The sequence below is a fragment of the Hordeum vulgare genome, chromosome 5H (assembly GCF_904849725.1).
Source record: "Hordeum vulgare subsp. vulgare chromosome 5H, MorexV3_pseudomolecules_assembly, whole genome shotgun sequence".
In the NCBI taxonomy this organism is placed as follows: domain Eukaryota; kingdom Viridiplantae; phylum Streptophyta; class Magnoliopsida; order Poales; family Poaceae; genus Hordeum; species Hordeum vulgare.
In genome coordinates, this window is record NC_058522.1 from 559,717,555 (window position 1) to 559,735,774 (window position 18,220).

The 18,220-nt window shown below is 45.2% G+C and overlaps 1 protein-coding gene across 1 annotated transcript; it reads right to left on the reverse strand.

Annotated features, from left to right (window-relative positions):
- Positions 1–4,237: 4,237 nt before the first annotated feature.
- On the reverse strand, positions 4,238–7,238 carry LOC123452958 (transcription elongation factor TFIIS). The gene is made up of 2 exons (XM_045129705.1): positions 6,954–7,238; positions 4,238–5,464 (listed from the first exon to the last, which is right to left on the reverse strand). The coding sequence occupies exons 1-2, from the start codon at positions 7,119–7,121 to the stop codon at positions 4,475–4,477; spliced, it is 1,158 nt and encodes a 385-aa protein (XP_044985640.1). The 5' UTR covers positions 7,122–7,238; the 3' UTR covers positions 4,238–4,474.
- Between the last annotated feature and the right edge of the window lie 10,982 nt (positions 7,239–18,220).

Below are 18,220 nucleotides of genomic sequence, written 5' to 3' on the forward strand. Positions count from 1 at the left end.
CCGATCTATCGGTTTGGTTTGGCCAACTAGAGTGATTTATCTTCAGTGGGAGTAGTGTGTTGTGGCGGGTTCAATCTTGCGGTGCTCAATCCGAGTGACAGAAAAGGACATGACATGTATTTGTATTGCTGCCATTAAGGATAAAATGATGGGTTTTATTCATATTGCTTGATTTAACTTTGTCTACATCATGGCATCTTGCTCCAAGCATTACTATGTTTTATACTTAATACTCTTGATGCATGTTGGATAGTGGTCGATAAGTGAAGTAATAGTGGTAGATGTAGGGAGGAGTCGGTCTACTTGTTTATGAACGTGATGTTTATATACATGATCATTGCCTTGAATAAGATGTCATAACAATGTGCTATTCTTTCAATTTCTCAAAAATAATTTGTCGGCCCATCATATGCTATTTTCAAGAGAGAAGTCTCTAGGGAAAACTATTGTTCCATGCCTTACTCAAATTATATTGCTAAAGCTACAAAAATATTGATGTCGTTTATTTTCTGTTAATTACTGCTATATCTATATTATCTATCTATCAATATTTTATCCTTTCAATTAACGAGTTTAAGGGGTTTGAAAATCCTCTTACCCATGTTGGGTGCAAGTGTTTGATGTTGTGTGTGTAGGTGCTGATGACGAGAGTTTGTGTGATTCTCCTATTGGTTCAATAACCTTGGTTCTCACTGAAAGAAATACTTATCTCTACTGTGTTGCATCTCCTCTCCTTTTTAAGAAAAATTCTAACGCAGTTTACAAGTAGCAGCCAACCCGATGAAGGGGGGGGGGGGTTCAAATCCAACATTCCAACACTAGGTCACTTTCCTCCATGAATAACTCTAAAAAAATCAGAACTGACCTAGTCCAAAAATACAAAATACATGGACACATCCAAAGCCAAGGTCGAGCGATAAATATAGATTTCTATTGACGCGGTTATGAATTTATGTTTCATCCATATCTTCATGAATCATAATTCATAAGGCGGCTTCAAAATCCTCTAGTTTTCAATTGAAACTTTGCCTTCATCCGTTGTGTGCTTGGCTCCTTCTTCATGCTTGATCATGCTCCAGTGATCTCCCACTCTTGGCCATACTTGGTCATTTGTTCCCAATCAATACAAACAATACATCATCATATTTTCAGGAACATTAGAATTAGTTCCTAGAAATCAAAGTACAAGCTAGTTGATTTGACATGTGTGAGCTCTAGTGACTGGTTTATTTTGGACCTTAGACATGTGTAGCCGTGGGGGTTACATACGTAATAGTAGTAGGTATGTCCTCATCGTTTCTTGACATTTCTTCACATTTTGCTACTTCATCGTACCATGGTAACATAGCTTGAGGAAGCTCAATATCATTTCTAATGCGATCTTTTAGGGTCCGATTCATTAAAAAAGCTCTAAGAGAATTGTTCAATTAATTAACGAAAAAACATTACATAACGCCTGCAGAAACAAGGCACACGGGGTGACCTAACAACTCGCACAAGAACTCACACACACCATCGAGTAGAAAAGCATCGTCGAGGTTGCAGCCCGACGTCATCGTTATCATGCCTCCACCATCGACGACCACCGAACAAGCCCTCACCACAGACAAGCGTCGAGGCCTGCGCCAGCTGATGGCAAACAGTCAGCCACACGCGGCCGCGACCAGGCACCTCTGACTGTGTCGACAAGCATTGTAGGGGAACAACATTGCGCTTGGCGTCGAGCCAGCGCCACAGCTGAACACCCGTCTCATGTCATCATCGCCGCAGGGCCCCTCCTTAGCAGCTCCGACTTCAGGAGGACAAAGCAAGGCATGACGACCCCTCGAGCACGTCGGAAGAGACCGACTACCAAGACCCATCAACAAGCCATCTCCGCTCGAAGCTGCCATCATTGTCACACAAGAAGCCGCGCAAACATGCACATTGCCAGCCGGACACCAGCCAACCGCAATGTCGCGAGCGTCCAGCCCATGGAGCGCGCAATCGGGACCCGATGCTCTTCAAGGACGCACCCAAGGGGAAGGCGAAGATGGCAACAACGTCGCCCGACCCGGTCGGGCCTTAGGTTTCACCCAAAGAGCAAGATCCAAGGGTGGCAGACTAGGGGCTCCACGAGAGCGCCTCCAAGGAGGTGAAACAACGTCCACACACGTCGATGCCACCGGTCAGCAAGAACCCGATAAGCTTCGCCCGGAGGACCCGTCACCATCGGCACCCTCATGCATAGCACCTCCACTGGTCCACCCGCCTCCACGAAAATATTGCCCCAGCAGCCTCGGAGAGCCACCACAAACCACTCCTCACCGGGAGCCGGAGCAGCACCAGCAAGCCAGATCTGGCCGCCTACCAGATCAGCATTCCCTCACCTCAGGCAGCCAATGGACCGCTACCAGTAGGCACCATCACACAGGCGAGCATACCACCCATGAACACGGGTAGGAGAGCCGCCACCCCTCTACACCCACACCTTCCGGATTCGGATTTGTGCCGATAGCCGATGTCGCTGCACACTGGGGGTCTTTGTCGCTGCACACTGGGGGTCTTTGTCGCTGCACACTGGGGGTCTTTGTCGCTGCACATGGGAGGCGCCGCCGCAGCACAAGGGGCGTCCGCGGAGAAGCCAACCACCGGAACGCCACAACCGCCGAAGCCGCCACGATGTTGGGCCTCCGAGACGCCACACCGCTCACGAGCAGGGGAAGGAGGGACGTCACCCCACCTCACCCACACCGGCAGGACACGAAGGCATGAGATCCGCACAGGGAGCTGTGCCGCTCCACCAGGGAGCCGTCGCGGCTGGGCTGCCGAGCCGGGGGAACGAGAGCCTCCCACCACCGAGGAAACTGCGTTGTTGTCCTTATACATGAGATCCAATGGCCTTTGGTCTCCAAACTTTGTTCTTATGCTTGTTGAATTTCTAATAAACTATGATGAGGTTCCTCAAGTATATGACGATCCATACTTTGTACTCCCTCCGTTCCTAAATATAAGTCCTTTAGAGGTTTCATTAGAAGCCTATATACAAATGTTTATAGACATACTTTGAAATATAGATTCACTCATTTTACTCCGTATGTAGTCCCCTAGTGAAATCTCTAAAAATGTTTATATTTAGAAACGGGGGAGTAGCATTCTTTATTTATCTATTCTGAGTGTCTTCTTTGCCTCATATTATTCTTCTTTAAACCATCTTGGATAACTAGTGCTTCGTTCGCAGCTTCATGATAGTTACCTCCACTTGTGGCTTCTCACCTTGATGAGATATATGTCCTATATTCTCTAACTTTGCATCATCTTTCTCATTGATCAGGTCCTTCCCATCTTCATCACTATCGTACAAAAATACTAAAATGTCACCAATACAACGTTGATTGTTATGGGTAAAACCCTTCTCTTCGAAGAAGAAAAGATGTTGTTGATTGCTCACCTCTATGGAGTTCTCTTCTTTGATTTCTTCTAGAGCAACACCCTGATAGATGACCGCTCTCCAACAAGTTTCTTCGTATAAAACTAACTTCAATTTTCTCTTTAAGTTTATTAATATCAAACGTACTACAAGATCTGTCGATATACATAAAGCTGTTGTGAGTAGCAAGCATTCCCTCATTGCTCACCTCCCGGATCATAGGACGAAGCAACTAATCATCTTCATAAGCTAGTACTTGGATATGATGCAATCCCTGTGTGCAAGAACAAAAAAAAAAGATAGGTAAGAACACACACGGTGGCACAAGTTGAAGTGGCAACCTATCAAAAATGAAATGCGCCATCCAGCAAGTAGGGAGGCATGGAAAGATTTTGATGGAGCAGAACATATCTGGTACTGCAAGACCAAAGGTGACATTTGCAAACATGGACCTCTTACATGCACCCAAAGTCCAAATATAAAGCTCATCCCCTGCCGGACGTTGAGAAGAAGGTACAAGAAGATATGAATAGGAGAAATAAGGCTCAGAGAAAAGGTCCATCCGATGTACGTAAAACATTCCAAACATAGTTTAAAAGGCACCAGAATAACTCGACTCCACCAGCATCACAGCACAACAGGCCTGTATATCCAAACATGTCAATGGAATTGCTTTGAATCCCATGTCACAACCAGTAAACAAGCTTCACTCACCAGCGTCACAGCACAACAGTCCTGTATATAATCTAACAACGCAACTCCGATACCCTCCATGTCTCGCAGCACCCTCTGTTTCTTCTTCATTACTAGTATCACAGTACCACTATGTGAGTGAACAATCTCTTCATAAAACTTACATCAGGTAACATCATTTCATCCAACAACATTTATGCGGTCACCTAGTACACAATCTGAACAAATCAGGGTTCCCAAACACAGAAAAAACAACACAAGAAAACAGTCTGCTCCTAAGCATACGAAAAACCGAGCCAACCTACCTGTCAAGACTGAAACGGCATCGCTAACAGGAAAAACACGCTAGCAGTTGCAGCGAATCGGCATCATTCAGCAGAACTTCCAGTGGTTGTTGCAGTTGACGCACGTCACAAACGTCGTCATCGGCTCGTCGGCACTCCGGGTCTGCAGCTGGTAGTAGGTCGTCTTGCGCTGCCCGCACCGCCCGCACTTGAACTGGTCCGTCGACGCCTTGGGGGCCGAGGCACGCTCGCAGTCAAACAGGGCCTTCTCCTTGATCTGCTGGTTCTCCAGCTTACGGGCATCGCTCGCCATCTCGTCCGCAGGCATGTCCACCAGGCTCCCGGGCCTCACCTCGCCCAGCAGGACCCTCCGCCGGAAGTCGGGGTTGTTGTCCGCCTTCAGGTTGAACAGTATCGACCTGTATTTCACCTTGTGGGTCCCGGTGGAACGCCCGATCCTCTCAAACAAGGCCGACTCCACTGTCACAGCAACTCTATATGGGTCGCATGCATTTACCTGGTTCAGGAGATCTCTTATTTCCTCTCTGTCATCCTCGCTAGTTTCCTTGGAAACCTTGACGAAGGCTTCAACAAGAAGTTCCCTGTATTTATCTCGAGCAGCATCATTGCATCTGACAAGGGATGTCAGCTTTGGGGGACCATTTGGAACAGAAGACTGCTTCTTTGTATCAGGTGTTCTGCTAACTTCCTTTGAAACCTTCTCTACCTTAACTTGGACTTTGGAATCATTATTCTCAGTCTTCTCAACCTTGATACTACCGTCTTTTTTCTCAATCTTCACACTTGTCGACATAGAACTCTTCTCAGTCTTCACAGTTGCTGACGTAGAATTCTTTTCAATCTTGACCTTTGCCGACACAGAATTCTTTTCAACCTTCATGGGCTGAGGTTTATCAGCCTTAGCTGCAGAGTTGTCTGATTTTCCATTTGCTGGTGTGCCATTTTTCTTTCCTGTCTCTTCAATAACAACCTTCTTCCAGTACCCAAAAAGGTCTGCAGCCATAGCCTGTATGTCTGAGTTAGGGTGCTTCGTCAGGTACCGAAGACGTTTGCCAACCTGACAAAACAGAACCCAATCTGTAAGTTGCAAGTTCCTAAGCCCTATGAAAACAACTGCTTGGGGAAAGTAGCTGAATGAAATAAATAATATCCGGTTGAGAGGGAAAGCGGATGTTTAGGAACAAAATATTAAATTGATGAACTAAGCTTTAGTAAAAACAACATTTTACATAGCAACGCAATTCACACAAGATATTTCAGACTCCCAACCAAACACAACTAATAAATGCAAGCACTCAAAAGGAGTATCACTGATCATAAATATTGAGTGCTTGCCAATTCTGGTTCATGCTCAGAATACCTCTGTACCTTACGAAACTAGATATGCTTTTGCACAAATACAAGATAGTACTCCCTCCGTCCCAAAATAAGTGACTCAAAAAACACTTAGCTTTGTACTAAAGTTAGTACAAAGTTGAGCCATTTTGAAGTCACTTATTTTCGGACGGAGGGAATGGATAGGTTAGAAAATCTAAAGTACCCTAAATTGGAATTATCCAGTCTCTCAGTAGGTCCTTCGTACCTCACACATGAACCAAAATGTCACAGCAGGTCCTTTAGGAGGCCTAGACTCCTAAAAACTACTCTGTAAACCTGTATCTCAGTAGTTGTATAGGCTCAGTGCTCCATGGCACTTATGTAGGTGTGATGGAAGGAAAAAACTTGTATCTCAGTACATTCAAAAGAATCTCCATTATAAAGGACCTTACTTAGTTTTGAATCACAAAGGTGTTAAAAGTAAAACTAAGACTATGGGGCTGCTTTGTTTGGCGCCACAAAATGGCTTGCCTTGGCAAGCCAAAAAATTGGCTACCAACTTACTTTGCCTACGTCAAAAAATTGCCAATCTTCAACAATTTTATGGAGTTGCCAAATGTTGGCTAGCGAACCAAAATAAGACGATGGTTGGGAGACCACTTTATGCAGAATCCCAATTAAGATGAAACTAGCATCAATCTGACCCACAGCAAAAACCAAACCATCACCGACACGGATTAATTTTTCCAGCACAAAAGCGACGAAACGCAAACAACCCATGCGCCCAGCCTTTTCCTGAATGGAAACAGCGAATCTGTGGTAACCCGCAGCATTCAACGAATCCCAGCCGCCTACCCACCGTCTCTGTGAGGCATCCAGGCACTGAACGACCGCCCTATTACCCACAAACCTACCAATCCGAGGTAAAAAAAAAAAGAGGGGAAAAGGTGTAACCTGCCCCCCTCCCACAAGATCTAATTCCCAATTCGCTTTCCGCACCTCTCAGTCACCCTCTAAAAAGGGGGAAGAACGTCATGCCTCGCATGAGCACACGGTAATTTCTGGCGAAGCAGCCAGGAAGAAAAAAAAAGGGGGGCCCAAATTGAACGCAGCGAGGCGCATTGCACCCGCAATTCCTCCTCTAGGGTCGCCGCATCCGCCGGGACCCAACGCAACGATAGGGCACGGATAGTCTGATTTCTTAGCAATCGAGAGGGGGGGAGGCTCACCTGCGTGGCGACGAGGACGTCGGTGTTGACGCGGAACTCGCGGAGGCGGCGCAGGGCGTCGAGGCAGCGCTGGGCCTCCGGGGGCGAGCCGTCAGCCTCCTCGGCGGCCGCGTCGGCCGCCTTCTTGGCGGCCTCGAAGGTCTCCATCAGCTCCCTCTCCATGGCCATCCGGCTGGCTGGCGGCGGCGGCGGCGGCGGCGGGGGGGATGAAAACCCTAGGCGCAGCAGGAGGCCTCGCCGCCGCGGTCTACCCTCTCGCGTGTCTGGCTCGGAGGCGACTGGAGGAGAGGAAAAAAAGGGTTGGATTCGGGGGTAGCGCGGGGATTTATACGGCGCGGGGCCGCCGCCGCCGTTGATTCGGAGACGGATCCTTCTCGAGCAGGCCGGATCGGACGGTGGATCCGGCGGCACGTGGCGGGTAAGGATCCGTCCCGTCCTGTCGTGTCTGCAGACGGTGTGTCATTTCCGATTTCTCGCAAAGGACTGCAGAGGTGGGTGACTCAGCTTTATTTATGACAACGCCTGAGTCTGATTTGTGCCAACCCGTTACACAGGTTATGTTGTTGGTGAAAATTAAACTTTCACCAATCTTGCTATTTTGTTAGGGTTACAGCAACTACAATCCACGTGTTTCATCGGTGTTTTTTGTTTGGATCGACATGTGTGCTTCATTTTTTGTTTGGATCGACCATAGGATCAACGTGTCGATTCATTTTTTTTTGTCTGCGTGGCAGGTTTACGGCTATTTATCGATCGCTTTATCAAGAATCACATAAATGTTCAAGAACTACATAAATATCTCATGTTTAACATTAAATTGTCTCAAATATATTTGAAAGAAAAGGTTCTTGATACATCTATTGATTGTCGACGTGCATCCACATATGCTTAACCAAATCATTTTGCAACTGCATGTGGGTTTTCCAATAACGAATCTTACGATAAAATCGACGAACTTTGCAAGCGTTGTCGCTTCTTCATGCTCAAGCACAACAATGTCACCCTGAAACTGAAATCCTTGATCACAGAAACGTTTTGGACGCCCATCCTCTACGATCATGCTGTGCATGATCACACAAGATGTCATTACCTCTCACAACTTTTTGGTGCTTCAAGTTATAGCAGGAACCGCACGATGCCCCATCAAGATTGAAGAATGCCAAAAACACGCTCTACATCTTTCCTAACACTCTCTTGCTCTTGGGCAAATCTCTTTATCTTTTCTCCTACAGTGTTGGAGTTTGTCTTCACGAGAGTAGACCATTGTGGATAGATACATGACTCAAGGTATGTAGACTCACTCATCCGGACATACTCATCAATGGGATCACCAGGAACTCCGTATGCAAGCATCCGAGTGGCGGCAATGCATTTCTGATAAGAGGAGAAGCCAATCTTTCCAAGGGCATCCGTCTTGCACTCGAAATATTTATTATACTTTACCATCCCTCCTGAATACGGTTGAACACATGCCTAGATATACGAAAACGACGTCGAAACATGTGATGTTTGAAGAGCGGGTTTGGGGTCTCGAAGTAGTCCGGCGTAGGAAACGGTCACTCTCCTGATTGTGATTCAGTGCCGGCGTGTACCCAGTATGGATCCCCTAGACAGTGGCCGCTCCATACTTAGGTGGTCATGCGACCAACGCAGCTACCACGATCTCCTCGTCACCGGATGAAGAATCATCTGGATCACAAGGAACGTTGTAGGAAAAAAGTCATCGTCGGAGTCCATTTGTACCTTGCGGGCGTCATGGAAGAATCCGAACGGTGAGGAGCCTCACGCCCCACTGAGACAAAGTAGCAGAGCTGGCGACGGCGGCGGGAGACAAGGCTACCGGGAGGGTGAGTCTACGAATGGATGGATGGCGGCGACGACGGAAGTGGGCGGTGGGGTGTTGGAGATATGCCCTAGAGGCAATCATGTATGATGATATTTTCTATGTGTTCATGAATAAAGATAGTCCTTGAACATTATCAATGATGTGTATTAACAAGTACGTGACTTATTTGTGAGACTATACATTGTATGATGACTGTCCTAAATGGTCCCTAGTCGAAAGAGTTGTGTGAACGCGCAACCAATTAGACTAGCATATGATACGATGGATGGTCCGCTCTCACTGACCATGTAGCATTGGATGCTAGCCGGATAATATGGACTCAGAAAGATCTGGTCGAATTCGATGTAGTCGGACCCAAGTCGAGATAAGGTGTGAGTTGGACAGACCCAACTATGAGACGCAACGATAGGTCATCTATGAGTCTCTAGTACAACATAGTTCTATGTGCTAAGACCTGAGCTGGCGCGTGTACTCGGGATGGTGACACACTTGCTTTGGGCCGACCAAACACTACTCCGTGACAGGGTAGTTATAAAGGTAGGTTTTGGCCTTGTCCAGACCCCATGCTGCGAGACGTGGACGAGCAAGATGGGATTTGACCCTCCGATCAGGAGAGATATACTCTGGGGCCCTCGCGTGATTGATACGTCTCCAACGTATCTATAATTTTTGATGATTTCATGTTGTTATCTTGTCAAACTTTGGATGTTTTATATGCCTTTTATATCTTTTTTGAGACTAACCTATTAATTCAGTGCCAAGTGCCAGTTCCTGTTTTTTCCGTGTTTTTGACCCTTTTTCAAACGGAGTCCAAACGGAATAATTCTTTCGCAATGATTTTTTATGGAAAATATCAAAAATACCGGAAGAAAAAGATACCGGAGAGGGGTCCTGAGGAAGCCACAAGCCCTGTCGGCGCCCCCCCCCCCCCCGGCCGCACCAACCAAGCTTGTGGGATCCTCAGGGGGCCACTTGACGCAACTCCACCGTCATATGGTCCTATAAATCCAGAAACCTCCAGAAAGAAACCCAGATCGGGAGTTCCGCCGCCGCAAGCCTCTATAGCCACCAAAAACAAATCTGGAGCCCGTCCCGGCACCCTACCGAGCGGAATCCATCTCCGGTGGCCATCTTCATCATCCCGGCGATCTCCATGACGAGGAGGGAGTAGTTCTCCCTCGGGGCTGAGGGTATGTACCAGTAGCTATGTGTTTGATCTCTCTCTCTCTCGTGTTCTTGAGATGTCTTGATCTTGATGTACCGTGGGCTTTGCTACTATAGTTGGATCTTATGATGTTCTTCCCCCTCTCCCTTCTTGTAATGAATTGAGTTTCCCCTTTGGAGTTGTCTTATCGGATTGAGTTTTTGAGAACACTTGATGTATGTCTTGCACGTGTCTATCTGATGTGTTCAACTTGCGGGTTTGTGACATTGGGAACCTATGCATATGAGTTGGCACACGTGGATTCATGTGAGTACTCGATGTATGTTTGGGTGATCAACTTGCGGGTTCGTGACATTGGGAAGCTATGCATAGGGGTTGGCACACGTTTTGACTCTCCGGTAGAAACTTTGGGCACTCTTTGAAGTTCTATGTGTTGGTTGAATAGATGATTCCGAGATTGTGTGATGCATATCGTATAATCATACCCACGGATACTTGAGGTGACAATGGAGTATCTAGGTGACATTAGGGTCTTGGTTGATAAGTATCTTAAGGTGTTATTCTAGTACGAACTCTATGAAAGATTGAACGGAAAGAATAGCTTCGTGCTATTTTACTACGGACTCTTGAATAGATTGATCAGAAAGAATAACTTTGTGGTGGTTTCGTACCCGACAATAATCTCTTCGTTTGTTCTCCGCTATTAGTGACTTTGGAGTGACTCTTTGTTGCATGTTGAGGGCTAGTTATATGATGCAGTTATGTTATCATTGTTGAGAGAACTTCACTAGTGAAAGTATGAACCCTAGGCCTTGTTTCCACGCATTGCAATACCGTTCATGCTCACTTTTACCATTTGTTACCTTGCTGTTTTTGTAATTTCAGATTACAAAAACCTATATCTACCATCCATATTGCACTTGTATCACCATCTCTTCGCCGAACTAGTGCACCTATACAACTTACCATTGTATTAGGTGTGTTGGGGACACAAGAGACTCTTTGTTATTTGGTTGTAGGGTTGCTTGAGAGAGATCATCTTCATCCTACGCCTCCCGCGGATTGATAAACCTTAGGTCACCCACTTGAGGGAAAATTTCTACTGTCCTACAACCCTCTGCACTTGGAGGCCCAACAACGTCTACAAGGAGAAGGTTGCGTAGTAGACATCAAGCACTTTTCTGGCGCCGTTGCCGGGGAGGTTAGCGCTTGAAGGTATATCTTTAGATCTTGCAATCGAATCTTTTTGTTTCTTGTTCTTTCTCTAGAAAATTACAAAAAAATGGAATTGAGGATGCCTCATATGCTCCATCTTTTCAATGTCTTTCGTGAGCGTGATGGGAAGGAAAATTGTGCTCAAGTGCTGAAAGAAGAATTACATAGAATGCTTGGCATAGAATATGTGGATGATGAGCATGATTGCAATGTTCTTAGCATGAATTCTTTGAATACCCATGATGCTAATGATATGCAAAGCCACAAGCTTGGGGATGCTATATTTGATGAAGATGATCTTTTTAGTTCTTCCATTTTGAATGATCAAAATCATTTTGATGAAAACATGCCCCCTATCTATGATGATTATTGTGAGGATACTTATGCTGTAAAGAAGAGAGATGATAAAACTTGTCATACTCTCGAGAAACCCTTTGCTAAACCTTGCTTTTTCATTGTGGACACAATTTGTAGTGCTCAAGTTTTTCACGATACTCCCACTACTATTCTTGAGAATAGATTTCCTTATGTGGAGAGTAGTAAAATTCCTACGCTTGTAGATCATGAAAAGAAAGCCTTAGGGGCTGGTTATATTGTTGAATTCATTCTTGATGCCACTAAAAATTACTATGAGAGAGGATCATATGCTTCTACTTATTGCAATAGTATCAAGCTTCCTCTCCATGTGTTGAAATTTTTGAAGCTATGCTTGTTTTGCCTTCCTATGCTAGTTTATTCTTGCTCCAATAAATTGTTTGATCACAAAATCCCTATGCATAGGAAGTGGGTTAGACTTAAATGTGCTAGCCATTTGCTCCATGATGCTCTCTTTGTGTTTCAATCCTTACCTTTTATGTGAGCATCATTGACATCAATGCCTAGCTAAGGGCGTTAAACGATAGCGCTTGTTGGGAGGCAACCCAATGAATAAATTTTTCTTTGCTTTTTGCTTCCTGTTTTGTTTTCTCCACACCATCATAATTTTGTTATGATTGTGTCTTTTCTGTTTCTTTTTGTGTTTGTGCCAAGGAAAACCGTTATGATTAGTCTTGGTGATGATTGTTTGATCATGCTGGAAAAAGACAAAAACTTTCTGCTCACAAAAATAATTTTCATTTTTATTCTGTAAGATCTTTTGAGTTGATTCTTTTTGCTGCTGATTTGTATGCAATTTCTTCAGACTGTCGTAATTGTTCAGATTTTTTGAAGTACCAGAAGTATACGAAGTATACAGATTGCTACAGACTGGTGGGATGTTAACAGATTATGTTTTTGTTGAGTTGGTTGCTTATTTTGATGAAACTATGGATAGTATCGGAGGGTACTAGCCATGGAAAAGTGAAAATACAGCAAACCAACACCAACATAAGTAGAATTTAAGTTTTCTACAGTACCTAAGGAAGTGGTGATTTGCTTTCTTATACTAATGATATCACGAGTTTCTGTTTAAGTTTCGTGTTGTGAAGTTTTCAAGTTTTGGGTGAAGTTCTTATGGACAAAGAGATAAAGAGTAGCAAGAGCTCAAGCTTGGGGATGCCCAAGGCACCCCAAGTTGATTCAAGGATGCCGAAAAAGCCTAAGCTTGGGGATGCCCCGGAAAGGCATCCCCTCTTTCATCTTCAATCCATCGGTAACGTTACTTGGGGCTATATTTTTATTCACCACATGTTATGTGTTTTGCTTGGAGCATATTGTATCGTAGGAGTCTTTTATTTTTGTTGGGTCACAATCTTCCTTGTTGCACACCTAGAGAGAGAGACATGCACTCACCGTGATTTTGTCGAGCTTCACTTATATCCTTTGGTTAGGCAATTCAGCTCACATGTGTTTCACTTATATCTTTAGAGCTAGTTGATTTTGCTCTATGTGCTTCACTTATATCTTTTAGAGCACAGCGGTGCGTGGCTTGGTAGTTGGCTTATGCTATGAAAGTAGTCCCAAAAGTGGTAGTTATCCAAAGGGATACGAAAACTTCCATCTTCATGTGCATTGAGTAGAAAGAGAAGCTTGATTCCTCTCAATTAGTTTTGAGATGTGGTTGTGGTAATATTTAAGTTATACTAGTAAGGTGTTGTGGATCTAGAAATACTTGTGTTGAAGTTAGTGATTCCCGTAGCATGCACGTATGGTGAACCGCTATGTGATGAAGTCTGAGCATGATTAGTTTATTGATTGTCATCCTTTGTGTAGCGGTCGGGATCGCGCGATGGTTTATACCTACCAACCCTTTCCCTAGGAGTATGCGTTGAATGCTTTGTTTTGATTACTAATAAAACTTTTGCAACAAGTATATGAGTTCTTCTTGACTAATGTTGAGTCCATGGTTTAGATGCACTTTCACCTTCCACCATCACTATCTTCTTTAGTACCGTGCAACTTTCGCTGGTGCATAAACCTACCATATAGCCTCCCTCAAAACAGCCACCATACCTACCTACCATGACATTTTTCAAAGCCATTCCGAGATATATTGACATGCAACTACCATCATGACATGTGCCACAGCTTCTACATTGCCATTGCATGATCATAAGATAGCTAGAATGATGTTTCCATTGATGTCTATGCCATGCTAGATCATTGTCACGGTACACTACCGAAGGCATTCCATATAGAGTCGTCGTTGCTCTAAGTTTTGAGTTGTAAGTGTGATGATCATCATTGATGGAGCATTGTCCCATGTGAGGAAATAAAAGAGGCCAAAGATGCCCACACAAAAAAAGAGGCCAAAGAGCCCATAAAAAAATGAGAGAAAAAGAGAGAAGGGACAATGCTACTATCTCCTTTCCACACTTGTGCTTCATATTAAGAACCATGATCTTCATGATTGAGAGTTTCTCGTTTTGTCACCACCATATAGCTAGGGGGAAATCTTCATTATATAACTTGGCTTGTATATTCCTATGATGGGATTCCTCAAAATTGCCCTAGGTCTTCGTGAGCAAGTTGGATGCACACCCACTAGTTTTCTTTAAGAGCTTTCACATACTCTTAGCTCTAGTGCATCTCTTGCATGGCAATCCCTACTCATTCACATTGATATCTATTGATAAGCATCTCCATAGCTCATTGATATGCCTAGTCAATGTGACCATCTTCTCCTTTTTTGTCTCACAACCTCCACCACTCCATTCCACCTATAGTGCTATAACCATGGCTCACGCTCATGTATTGCGTGAGAGTTGAAAAAGTTTGAGAAAGTAAAGGTGTAAAACAATTACTTGGCCAATACCGAGGTTGTGCATGATTTAAATTCGTTGTGCAAGGATGATATAGCATAGCCAGACTATATGATTTTGTAGGGATAACTTTCTTTTGGCCTTGTTATTTTGAAAGTTCATGATTACCTTGCTAGTTTGCTTGAAGTATTATTGTCTCCACATCAATAGCAAACTATTGTTTTGAATCTAACAGATTTGAACATTCATGTCACATAAGAGGAGTTACAAAGGACATCTATGCTAGGTAGCCTGAAAGCATCAAAAATTCATTCTTTATCACTTCCCTACTCGAGGACGAGCAGGAGTTAAGCTTGGGGATGCTTGACACGTCTCCAACGTATCTATAATTTTTGATGGTTTCATGATGTTATCTTGTCAAACTTTGGATGTTTTATATGCCTTTTATATCTTTTTGGGACTAACCTATTAATTCAGTGCCAAGTGCCAGTTCCTGTTCTTTCCGTGTTTTTGACCCTTTTTCAGGCGGAGTCCAAACGGAATAATTCTTTCGCGATGATTTTTTATGGAAAATATAAAAAATACGAAAGAAAAAGATACTCGAGAGGGGTCCTGAGGAAGCCACAAGCCGTGTCGGCGCCCCCCCACCCCCCCAGGGCCGCACCAACCAAGCTTGTGGGCTCCTCAGGGGCCCACTTGACACAACTCCACCACCATCTGGTCCTATAAATCCAGAAACCTCCAGAAAGAAACCTAGATCGGGAGTTCCGTCGCCGCAAGCCTCTGTAGCCACCAAAAACCAATCTGGAGCCCGTCCCGGCACCCTGCCAGAGAGGGAATCCATCTCCGGTGACCATCTTCATCATCCCGGCGATCTCCATGACGAGGAGGGAGTAGTTCTCCCTCGGGGCTGAGGGTATGTACCAGTAGCTATGTGTTTGATCTCTCTCTCTCTCTCTCTCTCGTGTTCTTGAGATGTCTTGATCTCGATGTACCATGGGCTTTGCTACTATAGTTGGATCTTATGATGTTCTTCCCCTTCTCCCTTCTTGTAATGAATTGAATTTCCCCTTTGGAGTTATCTTATCGGATTGAGTCTTTGAGAACACTTGATGTATGCCTTGCACGTGTCTATCTGCTGTGATCAACTTGCGGGTCCGTGACATTGGGAACATATGCATATGGGTTGCCACACGTGGATTCATGTGAGTACTCGATGTATGTTTGGGTGATCAACTTGCGGGTTCGTGACATTGGGAACCTATGCATAGGGGTTGGCACACGTTTTGACTCTCCGGTAGAAACTTTCGGCACTCTTTGAAGTTCTATGTGTTGGTTGAATAGATGATTCTGAGATTGTGTGATGCATATCGTATAATCATACCCATGGATACTTGAGGTGACAATGGAGTATCTAGGTGACATTAGGGTCTTGGTTGATAAGTATCTTAAGGTGTTATTTTAGTAGGAACTCTATGAAAGATTGAACAGAAAGAATAGCTTCGTGCTATTTTACTACAGACTCTTGAATAGATTGATCAGAAAGAATAACTTTGTGGTGTTTTCGTACCCGACAATAATCTCTTCGTTTGTTCTCCGCTATTAGTGACTTTGGAGTGACTCTTTGTTGCATGTTGAGGGCTAGTTATATGATGCAGTTATGTTATCATTGTTGAGAGAACTTCACTAGTGAAAGTATGAACCCTAGGCCTTGTTTCAACGCATTGCAATACCGTTCGTGCTCACTTTTACCATTTGTTACCTTGCTGTTTTTGTAATTTCAGATTACAAAAACCTATATCTACCATCCATATTGCACTTGTATCACCATCTCTTCTCCGAACTAGTGCACCTATACAGCTTACCTTGTATTAGGTGTGTTGGGGACACAAGAGACTCTTTGTTATTTGGTTGCAGGGTTGCTTGGGAGAGACCATCTTCATCCTACGCCTCCCGCGGATTGATAAATCTTAGGTCACCCACTTGAGGGAAAATTGCTACTGTCCTACAACCCTCTGCACTTGGAGGCCCAACAACGTCTACAAGGAGAAGGTTGCGTAGTAGACATTAGTGATCTGACCTGGATAAGCATGACCATGCAATGAGGATTATGATATAATTCGAATGTTGGTCAGATTTACCGAAACGAGAAAGAGGCCGTGTGGCAACAAGGATGACCATGTCGCCTTGAGCATGACAACGTATATCGTGTGGCAAAGGAAACAGAAGTATGAAGTACAGGTTCGCCTAACCAGCTTCATCGGACACTTGGAGTCGGCACGTCTTGCTAGAGACCGCTACCGACTAGCCAAGTCGGACGTGGCCTGACTCGCGATCAAGTGAACGAGAACCTAAAGGGTCGCGCGCTTAAGGGAAGGAAAACATGGGCTTTAGGGTCGTGCGAAGCCCAAGAGTTGAGCCCGCGTTGGACGCCTATATATAGTGGAGGTGTGGCACACCTATTCGGTTGATCACTTCGACGCCGTCATTAGGGCCTTGCATGTGTTGCAACTAGCCATCTCCACTCGCCGCCGCTGACCATGTGATCCGGACGTAGCAGTCTGCCGCACGATGTTCCTCCTGCACGCGCGGATACTGTTAGAGGCAGTGCACCTGCGCCACTCCGACGAACTTGTATGTGGGATCCGGCGACCGGCTATTCGAGGGAAATCGAACGAGGAGGAGACGGACGACGTGAACGCGCTGCCACATCTACTTCCGCTACACGACACTGCACGTCTAGTGGTAACGATCTATTATCCATCTTCGTAGCATGTTCTTGGTTGTTCTTCGCGTAGGAAAATTTTAATTTGCATGCGATGCGCCTATGCTAGAACCCAACACGGGGGGTGGGAGGCGGGCAAACGGGTGAGTTGAAGGGGAAGGAGGAAGAGGAGACTGGTGTACGTGCCATCGATTGGCGGGCCAAGAGGAAGAGAAGGGCGGGCGACGCGGCGTCCGTCCCGTGTCCGTGTCGACACAAATGCGGCCCAAATTTGGGCCTGAAATGGATCGCATGCGGACAAAAAATGGACGCGTGTCCGTTTGGGTCAGCGCGTTGGGTCATGTTTTGTGTCTGCGACAACCCAAATAAACACACCCGGACGAAATGGGTAGCCCGGTTGGAGTTGCTCTTAGGGCTAGCATGCACATTTTAGGGAGAAACGTTCGCGTCGACTCTACATTGTACTCTACATTGTGGTGGGGGCGAGGAAGCGGAGACCATATGGTGGAGGTCGATGACGGTGAGATGGCGCCTGGACGACGGTACCATCGTCGGTGTGTGTGTGTGTGTGGAAGGCGAAGGGTAGCCCGTGAGGGGGAGGTGGCGGTGTGCCCTAAAACAAAACATGTCTTACTGAAAAAAAAACTTGTCTAGACGACATATACGATGTTGTTCTTTTATACTAAATTGAGCTTTTACTAAGACAATATTGTTCTTACTTAAAATAGAACAATTCATCTCGAATAATGGTTTCACCAAACCCCCTACATGTTGGTTGCGCCCTTTGGTTGGTTGCACAATGCTTATTTTCCTCATCCAATGTCAATGTTTCATTACCAAGGCCCCTTTTGTGGCACATGGAGTTAGGGGGTGCAGTGAACCATGGTCAATGAAGTTACGGTAGGAGGAATCGAGCAAGGCATGGATGACAAGCAAGGCATACATGACCACCAAGAGAAAAGGGAGGGGAGGACCGTCGGTGAAGAAGTGTGGGAGAAGGCACACGGACAAGATTGAAAGAGCGCGGGCCGCCCGGGAGCACCCACACACATGTGCCCTAAAACAAAGCATATCTGAACAAAATATGCGACAATATTGTTGTTTTCCAATAAATGGCGCTTTTATTAAGACAATGTT